At 42.9% G+C, this 17,328-nt stretch overlaps 1 protein-coding gene across 2 annotated transcripts in view; it reads left to right on the forward strand.

The window, feature by feature from the left end:
• KSR1 (kinase suppressor of ras 1) overlaps positions 1–16,993 on the forward strand; it is a 117,099-nt gene extending 100,106 nt beyond the window's left edge. For both annotated transcript variants that reach the window (XM_073315658.2, XM_073315657.2), the window contains 5 exons: positions 1,147–1,280; positions 1,976–2,107; positions 2,496–2,631; positions 3,804–3,937; positions 10,871–16,993. In XM_073315658.2, the coding sequence (XP_073171759.1) occupies positions 1,147–1,280; positions 1,976–2,107; positions 2,496–2,631; positions 3,804–3,937; positions 10,871–10,949 (615 nt within the window). In that variant the 3' untranslated portion in view covers positions 10,950–16,993. The remainder of the gene's footprint in view (positions 1–1,146; positions 1,281–1,975; positions 2,108–2,495; positions 2,632–3,803; positions 3,938–10,870) is intronic.
• The last annotated feature ends 335 nt before the right edge of the window (positions 16,994–17,328 follow it).

The following is a 17,328-nucleotide window of genomic DNA, read 5'->3' on the forward strand; positions in this document are numbered from 1 at the left end:
GAAGCTATGTCAGTTTACCCTAAATGAGGGTCTGCCCCCTGGGGCTTATCCCACTTTTGAAATCAGGGCAAGTAGCACCAGCGCAAATTGTAGCCAATTGCACCCTACCCTGACTACAGTACGTGCTTGCAGAAGGTAGCTACACCGGTGGCTGTAACGAGTGAATCGCCAGTGTGGATGAAGTCTGTGATAAGAATTCTGCTATAATACGAGGAAGAAACTCTCTTTGAATGTCCAGGCGCTGCCTCATTAAGTCATGCAAGATACATCACCATTATCCTAATATATAAGAAGTGATCGTAACCCTGCTCTGGTATTCCTTTAAGTACAGTGCTGTGTTGAAGTTTTTGCTACAGACCTCTCCTCTACTGTTTGGAATGCAGATCATCAAAGCCAGTGTTATGTTTCTTGGCTTATCTGGGCTTTTCCATGCTGACTAATCTCACATTCTGCTTCTCATGAGTTAATAATTACAAGGCATGCCAAATGCAAGGCTCTCTTTTGGTTTTCTTGGTCATCTAGTCTGTTCCTTGGGGCTGCTCGAGTTTACTGGCTGTTTTACTAGAAATGCAGAGTGGTCCTTCTAGCATAAGAATGACTTTTTCCTCTTGGGCAGACAACTCTTCCAGTTGACCAGGAAACTCCCAGTGTTTATGGATTCTGTGAGATGTTTTTATAGGACAATGCATGGGGCTGTGACTCAGGCAGCCTGCTTTCTGTTCCAGACTCTGCCCCCAGGTTGCTGTGTGACCTCCGGCAAGTTACTCATTTAACTTCCTCAATGTGGCTCTGATGAAAGCTTCTGAAATGCAGCCAGATATGCCAAATGCAGCCAGATATGTCAAAGTGCAGAACCAGAAGCCCTAGGGGGCTGAGTTGTGAAGGGGAAGGGGGTCTGGGAGCTGGGTAGCACATTAGCCTGAAACTCAGAAGACAGTTTCAATTCCCTGCTCTCCCACAGACTTCCTGTAAGTCACCCAGGCTCCCTGAGCTTCCCCTCTGGAAATAGGTGATAATAGATCTGCCCTACCTCACAGAGGTGGCGTGAGGATAAATCTGTTAAAAGAATGTCACATACAACCAGGTCATATGGAAATGGGGGTTGTGTAAGGTAGGGTTACAGCCAAGTGTGTCAATCTTTTCCAGGGCATGGGGTATCTTCATGCAAAGGGGATTGTGCATAAAGATTTGAAGTCCAAGAATGTCTTCTATGACAATGGCAAAGTGGTGATCACAGACTTTGGACTATTCGGTATTTCGGGTGTGGTTCAGGAGGGAAGGTAAGTTAAGGGTTAACGTCTCTAGTCCATTTCTGAAACAAGAAATGGTGACCAAGTAGACAAGGGGCCAGATTCTGATCTTCATTACACTGGTGTAAATCAGGAGAAATGATTTGCTTTAACAGATATAGACACCTAACTTTAGACACCCAGGTTTGAAAAGTGGGGGTGTGTGTGTGTGTGTGTGTCTGTCATGCTAAGGCACTCTGGCAAAATAAAGGGGTCTTAAAGCAGGAGAAAGGGGCCCCCCGGAAATACCCCTTCACAGACGCCCTTCCAGCATGTATAGAGATGACATAAGGGCTCTGTACCAGCTATGCCCCCTAGCCCTTAGTGTTTGAGGCAAAAGAGGGGGTGTGTGGTCAGAATTCATTACACTACAGCCCTCCCCTGCTTCCCAAGGTCTGTGGGGGACCATGGGAATTAGTATAAGATAGAGCAGCTTCCAGGTTGCCCTAAATTACATCAAGGGCTGAGCAGGCCCCTGCACAGCCTCTGAACATAAGGAGCAACTGCAGGAATGGAGCCACCGAGAATTAGGCCCAGTATATTTCTATGGTAAAAAAATAAAACTTGGAGAAGAAATTTTCAGAGTAAAAGACTTCCCATCAAGAGTTCCTGCAGCTAGCTCTGTGCTGTGGCCAATTATAACATGCAAAAGGGGTTAGCTAATCTCACTTCCTCCTTGAACTAAGGCGTGAAAATGAACTGAAGCTGCCCCATGACTGGCTGTGCTATCTGGCCCCTGAAATCGTTCGTGAGATGTCTCCTGGGAAAGACGAAGACAAGCTGCCCTTCTCTAAAGCTGCAGACGTCTATGCTTTCGGGTAAGAATATGAATCACTGGTAGATTGTAGGGATGCGTGAACCCGCTAAATTATGGCCTGATCCAAAGCAAAGGGAAAGAACCACATTGGAATGGGCTTTGGATCAGGCCTCAAGTACAGAGAGCTGAATAATGGTGCGTTTTTCTTCTGCGCTGTTCAGTCCCCTGCTATAAAAGATGTAAGCCAGCAGACGTTTTATCAGAGAGGAAGAATTACATTGTGGTTAAGGCACAGGATGGGGAGGCAGGAGTTATGTGTGTTATTCCTATATGATATTGGTCCTGTTCCATAAGTGATCGGTGCCTTAGTGTCCCTATCTGTAAAACAGGGATGTCAGTACTCCTTCACAGGGATGTTGTGAGGCTTAATTTATTTACTGGTGTTTCAGGACTGTTTGGTATGAGCTCCAAGCAAGAGAATGGCCTTTCAAGAGCCAGCCAGCTGAAGCACTCATCTGGCAGATCGGAAGCGGAGAAGGAGTGAAGCATGTCCTTGCTACAGTTAGTGTAGGGAAAGAAGTCAGTGTAAGTGGAAATCCTTCCAAAGAACCATTGATCAGAGATTCTGTAACGGGTCTGGAGAGGAGGGGGAAGCTTACTTGAAGCGTCAATCAAAATTATGAAGGAAAAGGGAAAAACACACCCTAAAAATCAATAGTACCTTACCAGCTATTTTGCCCCAATTCAGATATGTACACACTCAGGTACCACATGGCGTTCTGGCCCAGTCATGGACCAGAGCTTCACTGCGCTAGGCACTGTACAAACACGGAACAAAAGGTTGGTGCCTGCCTCAAAGAGCTTTACGATCTAGCTGCCGTTCTCACGGCAAAATGCATTCCCTTGCCCCAACAGAGCAAGGACAGAGAAGGAACTGGGTGCTTAGCTCATCGGGTGACAACCTGGCCTCAGTAAAGTCAATGGCAAAACTCCCCTTTATTTTGGTGGGGTCAGGATTTTACCCCATAGTTTTCCTAAGCATTTTCTGCAGATTTATACTCAACAGACTTATCCCCAGACCGTTCCACTTGGAGGAGGATCGTATCAGATAGCACAGCTTTTGTATCGAGGTACATTTACCTCTCGCAGTAAGAGCCCTGGCTGTCCCCCTGGAATCTCTGTAGTTTGCTACAGAGGAGAGAAGTGGCTGCATGGGTGTCAAGCTCTCCACACACTGGATCAGAACCCTGTACCAGCTCCTCCTAGGACAGTGCAGCTGGGATTTCAAGAGGAGCCAGGGGAGAAGGGACATCACGGTCACCGGGTTGGGATTTCTTTGATCCTGTGGCCGCAGTCCTTGTTCAAGTCCAAGGGCTGGAGTTCTTTTTGTGGAGAACCTGCAGGGTTGCTCTGTATGCTGCCCACATGCTGGAGTAGGATTCAGCCTCCAGGTAGTTTCTCTCACACCGCTCATTCGTGCAGGTGCTGGACACGTATGTATTCAGGAGGTGGGGTAGATGAATTTCACTCGAATAAAGAGCAAAGTCAAGATTTTCAAGTGACTGGTGGCTGTGGGCACTCAACTTGAGAGACTCCAATTTTCAGAAGCCACTGAGCACCTGCTGTCTGAAAATCAGGCCCCTTCAGGTGTCATAAGTTGGGTGCCCAAAAACAGAAGCCCTAGTCATTTGACCCTTGTCACTGACCTCATGAACTAAACAGGATGATAAATAACCCCCCAAAAATGTCGTCCTCAGGAAATCCTCTCAGCATGTTGGTCTTTCGACCTCAGTGAGAGACCCAGCTTTACTCTTCTCGTGGATATGCTTGAAAAACTGCCAAAACTGAACCGACGGCTGTCGCATCCCGGACACTTCTGGAAATCTGCAGAGTGAGTATCTCCTACTTTCATGGGAGTGGGGTTGGACCTATAGAATGTATTATTTTTTTCTCTTCTGTATAATGCTGTAATAATGGAGTTATATTTATTTGATATTCACTAACTTAAAGAACACTTAACTCCTTCCCCAGCATAAAATGATTCATTCTATTTTTTAAAATGTCTTTTTTGAGTCTCTCTTCTCCTCCCCCAGCTCCCGCCCCCTGAAAATGCAAACTTATGCATTATTCCTGCTTTAAAAGGAAGAGTAAATCCATTGTCAGTTATTCACCCTTGGTTTTAAATCCTCTTCTGAGGCAGAAAGTCCACCAGTTTTGGTGGAAAGTGGCAAACAACCTTGTAATGTTTGTGGGAGGGGCCATCTTGGCCTCAAAAGTGGGTGGTAGTGGCTGGAAAGGGGGCATGGCAAAGGGATGTGCTGGAATATATTCTGAGGATTGACCTATGGGATTATAGCTGTAACCTAAATGGTGATCCAGTTATGGGTCTCTGAAGTAAATGATAGGGATAAACCAAAATCTGATGTGAAATTCACCTTAGTGTAGAAGAATAGTATAATTGTACCACAGGGCCTGAACATTTTAACCTCAGTCTCTCGGAATAGCCACTAACTCAGGGGGACATAGCTTCTGATTCTGCGTGCATTGAAACCAGTGGGAGTTTTTTCCCTCGACATCAGTGGGAGCAGAACTGAGTCAACATGGTAGCCAGTTGGCCTGATTTCATCTCATACCAGTTTAATGTCAGTGTAACTCCATCAGCATTAATTACATGACTAATGTGAGGAAGGGCTACTCAAAAGAATAAGGATTTGCAGAATTGGGCCTTTATGCAAGAAAGTATCCTGATCTCAGGAAAGTGCTTTATTTCCATTGAAGTCAATGGGATTTAGACACATGCTTGCATGCTTTCCAGAACCAGTTCCCCAAAGCAGGGTTTATGTGAGGTACTAAGGCCCAGTGTACTGGGGAGAATTCCACATTTAGGGAATATTTTGCTCATTGCTATATTTTCATGAACAGAACTTCTAATATTTATTTTTTCTCTCTCTCCTTTTTTTCCAATGGTTTGATCATCCTCTTTCCCATCTCTTAACCCTTCGTGATCCTCCTGCGGTATCTTATCATAACTCCTCAAATGCTTCACCTTTTCTGTATTGCAATTACCACTGCATTTCCTGATTTTTTTACTTCTTTTTGAACACTTCACCAATTTCCCTGTGCAAAATCTTCCTGTCTAACATGACATGGAATTCTAAATACTTTGAATTCCTTCTGAAACGTGACGGTTTCCTCCAAGACCCTGGCATCATTACTACACAAAAGGACACTACTCTCAGCAAAGAATGAACATTTACTGTCCAGTCATTGATAAATAGAGCTTTCTGATATTTTTCCTCTCTGCATCAATCTCTGCTTTAAGCATAAAGCACCGTGAATCCTTTACACTTGTTCCATTATAGTAATTTTTCTAAAGCTATAGCACAAATGTTCTTAAAAAGAACACATGTCAAATATATCGCCAGTTATACAGATACTATGCAATGGTGTGCTCCTGGGAAAGCCAAGTATCTTCTTTGCACCCTGAATGCAATAGCAGCTAGAATGGGGCAATGTAACGATTAATTATAAAATGATATACAATTTTCAGGGTTGGGTTTTGTTTTTTAAACATATTTGAAAATGATGTTGAAACTTACGCTAAAATATATAAGCCTATGTATGGCCTATAGTTATGGTGCTTTTCCTACCTGTGCTTCTATAATCAGAGAAATAGCATGTTCTTTTTGCTCCCCTCTGGTCTAATGAGGTTTTATCTTAGAAATCCCTCTTTCATTGAGTTAGCAGAGTTAGATAGTAAAAGTTGGGCTGGATCCTGTTTTGTGCATAGAACTAGTGAATTCAGTGGCAATTCCACACCCGGAGCAGTTACAGGATGAGGTCAGTCACTGATGGAGTTACAGTGGTGATGAATCTATCTCTGTGTGTCTAATCTCCTGAGATATAATTAACCGACACATAGAATGTGACTTGTACACTGTCTACTGTCTGAAAATCCCCACTTACCTTATAAAGCACATCTAAATATGGATGGTTCTGTTTCATAGCTGAAAGATGCTAAGATCATATCATCAACAGCTTTTTTGCACATAGGGATTTGGGGTCAGGTTTTTAAAGGTGTTTAGGTGCATAAAGATGTGGATACCTAATGGGGCTTTCAAAAGCACCCACATGTCTGCTCCCATCAGATCCTTTATCTGAATAGCTTTCCTCTACACATTTTGAGGTATTTTTTTTAATCCTTTTGAAAGGTGATGGACTGACAGCCTTGGAGAGGGAAGCCCTCTGTTTAGCCCCAGCTACCAGCAGCAGGAGTGTTCCTCAGTGTGCCTCAGCCCTGTTTGGTAGGGTGGCTCAATCTCCAGCCCCATTTTGACTGGCCAGGAAGGACCTCACTGAATTCCAAATGTGACTGGGCACTTGCCACTAGGGATGGGATTGGGATCGCCCATTAAGTCAAAGTTCAGCCACAACCAACCTTGGCTCACTTCTAACCTGCTATGTAGAGGTGAAGGGCTCCCTAACCCATTACCAAGTTCCTGCTGAGCCATCCAGTCTCCATTGTGACATTTCCCCTCCCTTTGTATTCACTTACACTGAACCTTCTTTCTGTGAATCTAAATCATTTACCCATTTGGGTGACATGACTGCACATTGGCTATGAGGTTTGTCTAGCAAATTTGACACAGCGGCGTGTCCAAAAGGAGTCTGCTTTCCTTGCTGTAGATAACTACAGTACAGAAGAGCACAGTATTGTACGAAATGTGCAGAGGATATCTTAAAATGTCCAATGTTTCTGTTCAGTGACTGTCTGGTTTCTCTGCACAATAAAGGACACTTCTGCTAGATAAGTGGCCACTCTGAATTTTTATGAATGGTCTGGCACCTTTTCGCGAACTCAGCATTTCCCAAAACTTTGGAAGGTCAGCTTCCCATCAAGAAGATGAATCCAATAGTGACCCCCTGTAGGCTCCATCCCATGTGTTCTCAAAGGCATCCCCAAAAGAAGCTGTCACTGAGGACTTGTCTACATGAGGAGATTGACTGGAACAACTATGTGGAGCAAGCTATTCTGCAGTGGCTATTTTGGAATAGGTCCCCATATGGGCACGCTTCTGGAATAAGTCACTTTATCTGGAATGATTAGTGCACTTTCAAAGCGGAGTAATAAATCTGGAATAAAATCACTTTTATTCTGGAATAGTGTGTGGAATAGCATATTCTGCAGTAGCTAGTATGGCCAATTTCCCTGTGTAGACAGGCTCTCAGAGTAGTTTGTGTAGATCTTCATAAATTGATACTTCCTCTCCTTTTTTGCATGCTTTTAACAGTGAAATATTGTAAATGTCAACCGTGTTAATTATCAACATTGGGATTTGAGTTAGTGCCCGCCAAATGAACGGGGCAGTTCACAACTCAGAGCTATTGTTTCAGGCTCTCTGCAAATTCAGGCAGACATTACTGGATTGGTTACATTCAGGTCATGTTTTGAAGATTTTTTTCATAACGGTAACAGCTAGAGACTGACTTTTCTCATTTTTAAATGCAAGCTGTGTGATTCTGAGGCACAATGGAGAAACAGAGGTTCACACCCTCTCTGGAAAATCATTTGGGATCACCATGCACTTTGAGAATCACTCCACTAACCCCTTGATTTGTTTTAGGATAAGCCTTATAATGTATAATTCTCTAAAGCTTGCTTCCAGTGACTGCAGACTAACTCTTATTGTTTTTTTTTCTTCCTATCTTTTATAGGTTGTAGCTACTGGTGCAATAACTGGGTCTGCCTTGCATGCTTCCATGTGTTGTATCCTAATTGGCAACTTGGACAATCATCTCTCACTTAAATACAAAACTACCAATTTTTTTAACCTTTGGACATAACCAACACTTTACGAATTCCTCTCTCCTGTCTTTTCTCTTGGTGTGGGCTGTTAGCTTGAATAACAACGCTTCTCTTCAAGAAAAAATTGCTGTCAACTAACAACATGGCCATTTGTGTTCACTTCTGAATCATTTCAACAGGGCAGGCTGTAACTTCGTCCTTGAAATGGTCTTGTCGTCACTGTCTAACTTCTACTACTAGCAAGGCATAAGCAACAGAAATGGCACTCTGTGCTTGGATTCTATAGCTGCGGGTTGTTTTGTAGTTGCTAAATGTTGTTTTTGGTTGTGTGCATTCTGCAAGTCTCATCCAACAAAGAGTGGCACGGGACTCAAGCAGTTGTGAGTCCTTAGGGTACACCTCAAATCGTTATTGCTGTGGTGTGTAGCTCCTGAATGTTATGGTTTCACAGGCACAAATTACCATTAGGAAGTAATGCTGAATGGGGTGACAGGTTTGTGTAATTTTTGGTGGTGCCCAGAACGGGTCCAAGTCCTGCCCCCTTTCCCCTCACACCTGCCTTGTAATCTGGTTTACATTATTTAAAAAAATGTGTTTAACAGTTTCCTTATATTGCACAATGTGGGGTGGGAGGATGAGGGCTCTGGCTGGGGGTAAGGGGGCTGGGGATGAGGGGTTCACACTGCAGGAGGGGGCTTGGGGCTGGGGCAGAGGGTTGGGGTGCAGGGGGTTGAGGGCTCTGGCTGGGGGTGCAGGCTCTGGGGTGGGGCAGGACTGGGGATGAGGCATTTGGGGTGCAGGCGGGGCTGGGACCAGAGAGGAGGACTCCACAGTCCCCCTCTCACCTGCCGCCCTTCCTCCCCCCCCCCCGGCAGCACACTCACCTGGCACGGGCACTGCATGTGCTCCGAAGGGCCGGGCCCCTCTCAGGTCCAGGAAGTCCTGGTTGAGGAGTTTAGTGACTGAGGCGTAGGTCCTCAAAGGGTATTTAGGTTCCTCACTTCCACTGAAATCAGTCAGTGAACACCTCGCTCTCCAGAGGAGAGAACTGGGAGGAGGTAGGTTTCCTTTCTCAAGGTGCATCTACGCTAGAAATGCTTCTGCAGTACCACTGCAGCTTCGATGCTGTAGTGTAGACGCTACGGTGATGGAAGGGGTTCTTCCATCACTGTAGGAAAGCCACCTTCTCTGAGAGGCAGGATCTACGTCGATGGAAGAATTCTGTTGTTTCACAGCCTTGAGCGATAGAGTGAAGCCGACCTAACTTTGTAGTATAGAACAGCCCTCGGTTTTGGGACCAGTTGTAACTTCTTAAAATTACTTGTGGCTTCTCCCTCCCCTTTTACGCACCCACACAGGCCCAGGGACAATCCAGCCATTTGAGTTCTATCAGGTTTCAGAGTAGCAGCCGTGTTAGTCTGTATTCGCAAAAAGAAAAGGAGTACTTGTGGCAGCTTAGCGACTAACAAATTTATTTGAGCATAAGCTTACGTGAGCTACAGCTCACTTCATTGGATGCAGTGAGCTGTAGCTTGAGTAAGCTTATGCTCAAATAAATTTGTTAGTCTCTAAGGTGCCACAAGTACTCCTTGAATTCTGTCAGTCACTTGGGCTTTGCTAATTAGGGCGCCTATTCAGCAAAGGGCTTTGCTTTAAGTTCCACTACTTCAATTTAAGCAGGTGTTTAAGAGCTTTGCTGAATCAGGCTTGAGCTCAGCATATTTTAAATTTTTTTTTAAAATTTTAGGGCGTTGTCTACATGGGGACACTCAGGATAAATTTGTCAGTTAACTTTTCCATTGGAAAGAGGAATTCAGTGACTGACTGATTTCAGTGAAAATGATTAAAGTGCATTAAACTCCTGTGTAGACACTCTCTCTCATTCAAGGTTAAACTAAATTAAAGCTACTTTAATTTTGAATGAGTGTCCACACGGGGGTTTAAGCAGTTTAACAAATCCACTTTAAATTCACACCTCTAGTTAATTCAGATAAACTTTCCTGGGCGGCCACGTGTAGACAAGCCCTTACAGATCCTGAGTTCTAACAAACGTTTTAGTTTGGCAGGCTATGAAGCAAGAGCCACTATCAGTTTGCACTAATTTAAGTGAAGACAAATTATCTCCAATGAGTGTGTTTTCCGGAGATGAATGTCTCTGTACATACATGGTATTACATTTCCAGATAGCCAGGTGCTTGTGTACAATATTGTACAGTAAAAGAAAGTACCCTTCAATAGTTAACTCCTTTGTGGCACCTGCCTTTAAGTCATCTGAGGAGAATTTTTTGTATATTGAATCTTTGAAGATAGTGCTAACGGACCTTTAGTAAATGTAGGAAGGTCTCTTTCCACTAACCCATATTACAGTCTGGAGAGAGAGAAAAGGATGACCATGTCAGATTGATCCTTTTCCTTGATAGAAATTGACCTTTCAATAGTAGTTTTCCTCCTCCCACCTTAACAGTGGTTTCCCAGACTTTTTTATTTCTTTTCTCCCTACCCCAGTTAAGAATGAATCTAGTTTTTTTACCTTTGATCCAAAATGAATCTCTCCCCTGCCCAGATTGGAGAGGGAGATTTTCAAAAGCACAAAGGACAGCTGGGTTCCAACACCCATTTAAAGTCAGTGGGTGTCGGGCTTCCAGCACACATTTTGGGCATTTGAAAATTCCCCACCTTGTGTGTGTGTTTTTTTTTTTTTTTCCCCTTCTGAAATTTACTTCTCTTTGAAGCAGAAAAGATTTGTGCTTGGGGCAACCTATCCTGAAAAGCATTGGGAGTAAGGACTTCAGCATCAAGCCCTGTTAACAAAGTTAATTTTATTTGCCGATCACTTTACTTAAATTTCTTTGTTGGATGACCTTGCATTGTGCTGTACTGCAGAGCCTAACACACTTTATTTCCTTTATAGGACTGTTTATAAGGGCTGTTTATAGGGCTTTTTGTACAATGAATCAACAACAAAAAGGAAAAGAAAATGCATAACTTTTTTTCCCCTCCCTTCCCCACTCTTTTCAGCATTAACAGTAGCAAAGTTGTCCTCCGTTTTGAAAGATTTGGCTTGGGAATCCTGGAATCAAGTAATCAAAAGATATAGCATGGTGTGTAATTATCTTGTTGATATTGTTGTCTACCTGCTTACACAAAACATCAGAAACCTTCACGGGATCTTCCGAACTATGAAACTGGTGCAGCCCTACCTGAAAGCCACATGACCCCTCCGTTCAAACTGTCGTATGTTGTCTGAGTTCTGCCTAAACACCAGCAATTATTTAAAAAAATGTTTACGTCATATGTTTCTCTATGTGAACTATATTTTTTTAACTGATGATGATAATAATAATAAAGGTGATTTAAGATTTTTTTTTCTTTAAGTGCAAGCATTCAAATGGCACTGAAAAGAACTGCTCCCCCAGTTCTTTGTTGTATCTGTGGAGTAACTAAGGGCTAATTTCTGCACTGCAAATCATGCACAGTTTCCACTGAAGCTAATAGAGGTTGCACATGTGTCCGAGAACCGCTAGATTTAAATCACTAATGCAGCCAGTTCAAGTGAGAAGGAATGGAGTTATGGCCCCATTGTGTCTCCATAAGGAAACTCCTAAAAGAACTTTAGATTTTTATTATGTTGAAAGGAAATGCATGTATTGTGTCATGGTTTGGGCAAACTAATAAACTCTTGATTACTGATCTTCTCTGGAAACTTTGTCCAAGCTTGGGCTGGTTCTGATCTCAGTTACACTGGTGCAAATCTGGAATACCTCCACAGTGATGTTAACTCAGAGTCCAGATTTACACTGAGATCAGAATCCTGGCCTTTTGTCTTGACTATTGATTAGAGTGGAACCCTTTTCTAGCATGGTTCATTTATTCATAGAATAGCAGAGGGTGGGATTTAAAACAAACAAACAAAAAGAAAACCCTGAGGGGAGTGGGAGCATCATAATCTCATTGGCTTTCAGTGAGAACTGGGCACCTTAATCCTTTTAAGGGTTTGTTTAATCTCATCTTTAACTTTTACAGATTCATGGTAATCAGACTTGCCACCTGCATATTGCAGCACTACTTATTTGGGACTTAAATTCTTCTCCATTGTAAATGGAGTTTCACTGTAAGCAGGTTCCACAATAATTGAATAATGGGGGCTAGGATCCTGTCCATGCCAGCTGCATTTGAGACCATATAGTCCACATTCAGGACCAGCTTCTGCTCTCGCTTACAGTGGTGTCCGTGGAGTTACACAGCTGTAAAATGAGTGTAAAGGAAATGAGAGCTGGATTTGTACTATTTACTAAAACTGTGCTGGTGGTGGGAATACACATGGCTATATATATATATCTCATTGGAGTGGATTCAGTTAAAAAAAATTACCTACTTCCTACAGTGAGATCCCAAAAAGATCAAATAATGATTCCCCCTAACTCCCCGCCCAGACTTCAGTGTTTCTCCAGTACAGAAACTGGGTTATGGTTTTAATTGGCTTTGGCCCTTTATTGGCACCACTGACGTTTTAACAATGCAAAACAACATGGCTTTTAGTGGAAAAGAGAAACTGTCTTCAAAGGACCCTCCTAGGTTAGGCAAATAAGCAGTAACCGTAGATGGCCTGATTTTCAAAGTGGCTGAGCCCCTGCGGAGCCTGTTGACTTCCCTGGGAGCTACCTCTGAAAATCAGGCCCAGGATGCCTCGTGTCTCAGGGTGAACAGACCGCTTCGTTTCCTGGTGTGCTCTTCCTGCAGAGTTCAGTTATGCTGCTTTGCCCAAGTGAGACTTCTGAACAGCCTGTTTAGTTCATCCTCCTTACTAAATCCTCCGCATAAGAACGAAAGAGAGTGACATGCACACAAACAGGAGAGATTATTTTAGATGTGTCTTTGTACTACTCTCTAGATCAAACCAGAACTTGAGGTCGTCCCCCCCACCAATACAGTAGACAGGTATATATATTACAGCCCATGAAAAGATGGGAGTTGCCTTACCAAGTGCGAGGACAGTGCTAACGAGGCCAATTCAATCAAGGTAGAAGTGGCCTATTCCCAAAAGTTGACAAGAAGGGGTGAATAGATATACCTGCCTCCTGTATTTTTCACTCCATGCATCTGATGAAGTGGGTTTTAGCCCACAAAAGCTTATGCCCAATAAATGTGTTAGTCTCCAAGGTGCCACAAGGATTCCTCGTCGTTTTTGCTTGATACAAATTTACACAGCTACCCCTCTGAAACCTGTCCCCAAACTAGAACGATTTCTGCAGACACAGCGCTGAGTTCTGGAAACGCCTCCCCCCATCGCTCTTTCCAGCCGCTAACCACATGGTATCACTTTTTAGCATGAAACTTCTTTCCAGTGGAGGTGGCAAAAGAACTCTTTAAAAGCTTCAATTCACTTTTGAAACTGTAAGCTTATTGTGCAAAAGTTGCAAGGAAAATTTTAGCTGCCTTGCCTTATTCATCACCAGTGACTATGCTGGGATGCAGGACTTGATTGTCATGCTTTTATTCCGAAAAGAAATCAGGCCTGAAGCATTTATGTTTGATGTAAAAACTAAGGCTGACAGGGATCTTACAGTGAGGAAGGAAGTCCCATCTTGGGCCATCTGACTTGAGCCATGTCTCATGTTTTGTCTTGTGTGTTAAAGGTTGATTTTTGAGGTAAAAACTCGGCACTTTTTGCATAGAAACAAAGGGGCCACGTTCTGGTTAGTGCAAGTGACTAGTGGAATCATCCCACCCAAATGCACAGGCAAATGAGCTACAAAAGCCAGGTTAATGTGCAGCTGTGTGCTGGCTTTAGGCAGCCTTGCATGTACAATACTCTGGGCTGCCCCCCTGTTCAAGGGGCTGTGCGCAGGTGCCATTGCCAAATTGGGAGTCACGTGCATAGAAACATTGTAAGCCAGGCCCCCTGGACTGCCTCTCCATGCCTCCTAATAAGACTGTGTTTTTACGGAGTGCAGATCTCAAAGCACAAAGATGAGTAAGATCTGTTCTCATTTTATAGGTGGGGAAACAGAGGGCTTGTAGAGCAGCCACTCTGGGGCTGCATCCGAACTAGGAGGAAAGGTATGTTCTGATCCTGAGGTAAAATCCTAGTGAATAGCAGGCAGTTAGTTGTTCTTTTTCCACAAGCTATCAGGTCAAGTTAGACTGTTTTTTAACTCCACCCGCTAAAAACTGCAAATTGTGTTGTCTTCTCTAGGTTTTTACCTCTAGATAAGTAATGCACATCTACTACCTCGCTTTGTGAAGACCAGGCCCATGCATCTTCCAGCCTCCCAGAATGGGAACTATGGCCAAGATCCTCCCAGGTATTTAGGTGCCTAATTCCTATTGGCTTCAATGGGTGATAAGTGCTGAAATACCTGACACAATCTGGACCTATGATCCCATTTCTGGCTGAAGGTTTTCCAGGAGGCTTCTCTGTGCTGTCTCTGCCAGAATTAAATCTTCAGGCCAGATCCTGCAAACAGATGTTAGTTTGGACCCTTCAGGCTGTGGGGAGCCCCCCTGAAGCCATGAGTGGAGTGCAAGGGTCTGCAAACAGTACATCAGTTTGAAGGCTCTGGACCTTAATTTTTAATATCAGTAATTCCCTTTTCTATTGTACTCTTGCCTTTTAAAATTTCTGTCTAACGTTATTACAGCAGACCGCTTTTCTGAGTTAATATGGTAAGATGCTTCATCATTTGCCTTGGGCATCAGATTTAGATTTAAATATTTTGTTGCTAAAAATAATGAGAAGGTGCCCAGCCTTTCAGAAAGGGGCAGTGGAAGCAGAGGAACTCTAGGGGTAGAGATGCACTGGGTGGAAAGAATGCCAAGTGTAGGAAAAGAGACTGGCACTGTGCGTTTTAGGTGTATACATAAAATACCTGTGCTCCCAGGTAACACTAAGCAAGTGGGCAAATGCTTTAGCTAAAAAAAAGGTCTTGTTTTGCTGGATGGTGTAGCAGATAGATGCAGATACAATGGTTTTGTCCAATCAGGCGCTCCCCTCCATCCCATTTTATATATATATAGCAGGTGTGATATCACATGCACATTCCAGGCGCAGCAAACTGGGAGAGAGCTGCTGGTACTGGTCCATGACTTCTGCTATAAAACTGTCTGGTGTTTGGCACTTAAGGGAAATACAATCCCTTGGGGAAAAATCCTAGTCCCACTGAAGTACAGGTGGTTTGCTAGTGACTTCAGTGGGGCTAGGATTAGACACTTAAATTAAAACAAATACTTGTGGTAGTTCTATTTCAGACATTTCCCCCATCCCCATGCACATTACGGCATGCAGACAAAATGGGGCCGGGGAAGTGCTTTGAAATTTTAGTTCATGTTTTCAAATTCAGGGGTGGGGGTCACAGCTGATTTCTTTAGGACATGCAAAAACACAGCCATGCTTCTAGAGGCCACTTATGAAAATCTGGCCCCCAATTTTTTCACAGAGCGAACAAGATGGAAGAAAGGATTCCTAACTTCCATGTTCCAGACAATGTCATAACAAGTAGATGCTAAGTCAACACATGCTCAGTCTCTAACAAATACTGTGTTCAAATGTTTATAATGTGTGTGTCGAATGTAAAGCTGGTTTGTGTGGTAGTTACTGATCCCACCGTAGCTTTATTTAATTAAATGAATAAAACCCCTTGAGTGTAACTGTATTTGTAGCAAGCTATATACACCATATGGTTTTGCTAATGAAAAAAATACTAATATTTGCTCGTCTCTCCAAAGCTGAAGACTGAATTGTGCCATCAGTAATAAGCAGAATTCAGTTTCATTAGAAGATTTTGCTTAAATATTGATGGCACAATATGTGCCTAAATGAAGGGGGAAATTAGTCTTCAGCGTGTCTCTAAAAACAGATGTTAAGACTTATTAGACAAAACCTCCATTAGCTTCAGGAAGTGTTTTTTGGCTAAGTAAAGATTTTGTGATTCAAAATTGTTCCATTGTATACTTTTAGTCCTTGAGTTCTGAATTATTAGTCCTTCATGTAACTGAAGAACTTGACTCTGGTTTGAATATGTGGCACTGGAAACAGCCTTGATGTACTCATAGCAATTAGTTTCTGCAAGTTGTGTGGGTAAAACAGGACCCTACAGCTGGCGGTCCCAAACCTTTGGTGAGGCACATCTTGGTAAGGTGATGGTCTCCAATGCTCATCCCCTCCTATTTCCCATATCATAGACCACTGACTTCTTATAGTTGTGTTAACCATTCTCCCTCCCATTCATTAGCAGCTAGCCTTCCTGTGGCAACATGCAAAAGTAATGGGAAAGTGATGCATTCTTAACTGTCCTTTAATAAAATTGTCAGCTAGGAGAGCCAGCACCATCTGACTAGCCAGTTCTCTGTCTAGTACAGTTTGAGATCCACTACCCAAAAGTTATTTGCACATTTTAGAAATATTATTCACAGAAACACAGGGCTATGTTGCCCATCCCTTTTTACGTAGAACTCCCAGACACATTTCAATGGGAATGGCACAATAGTCCCAATATATAGGGCTCTTTATATCCCAACACAGGTTAGGGACAGATTCTGATACCCTTACCCACATCGAGTGGCACTTTACTGTGCCTATGCTATGTTGAGAACTGCTCGGTGGTCCTGATCTTCAGCAGGCCTGTGTGACGCTGATTTACGCTAGTTGAAGACCTAGTCTGATGTGAGTTAAGGTATTAGAATCCTGCACTTGTTCTCTTAACGGTCTAATATCTTGGATCTAACATTGTTCTTTTATTTTAAAGAAGAGCTTACAAGAGCCTGGGCTGTGAATGGTGTCTTTGGGTCTGATTGCTGGTGAAAATGGGAAGTAACTCAACTGATGTGAAATGGTGTGAAAAGCACCAGGCCCATTTATTCCTTAACACGTGTTGCTAACTGAACTGGGTCTTTATGCTGCATTGTTTTATGATCGTTTGTACTATTTCTTCTTGTGGTGATGTTACGTAAGGGAATGACCAGCACTGTAAGCCTGTATCGTTTTAGCCTTGTAAATGTGAAGCTTGCTGTACAAGACTGCTACAATAGCCACGACTTTCGTAGTGTATGTAAATGGAGTCTGTAATACGGTGAAAATTGACATTTTCTTTTCAAATGTGATGTAAACTTTGTACAGTAAATTTTTTTTATATTTTCTATCAACTGAGTTTGTCTTCCAGAATTGTTATTAATTTAATTAAAATTGTTAGTATTAACAAAGGGTTAGTTTATGCAACTGGCAAAAAAAAAAAAATTGCACTCTACGCTAATGAAATTCTGGATATTTAGGATTCTTTTCTGTGAATAAATCTCTGCTCTGGATAAAACAAAAGTCATGGAATTGTGGGGTGTTTTTGTTAGACTTATGGTTGATTTACGATATAAACAGATTTCCAAACTGACTGAATATTTTACACTTCATATAGCACCTTTGGTGCTGAAAGATCTGAGTATTTTACAAATACATTATTTTAGTACAGGAGTGCCTAGAGAACCCA

The sequence above is a fragment of the Lepidochelys kempii genome, chromosome 17, assembly GCF_965140285.1.
Source record: "Lepidochelys kempii isolate rLepKem1 chromosome 17, rLepKem1.hap1, whole genome shotgun sequence".
In the NCBI taxonomy this organism is placed as follows: domain Eukaryota; kingdom Metazoa; phylum Chordata; order Testudines; family Cheloniidae; genus Lepidochelys; species Lepidochelys kempii.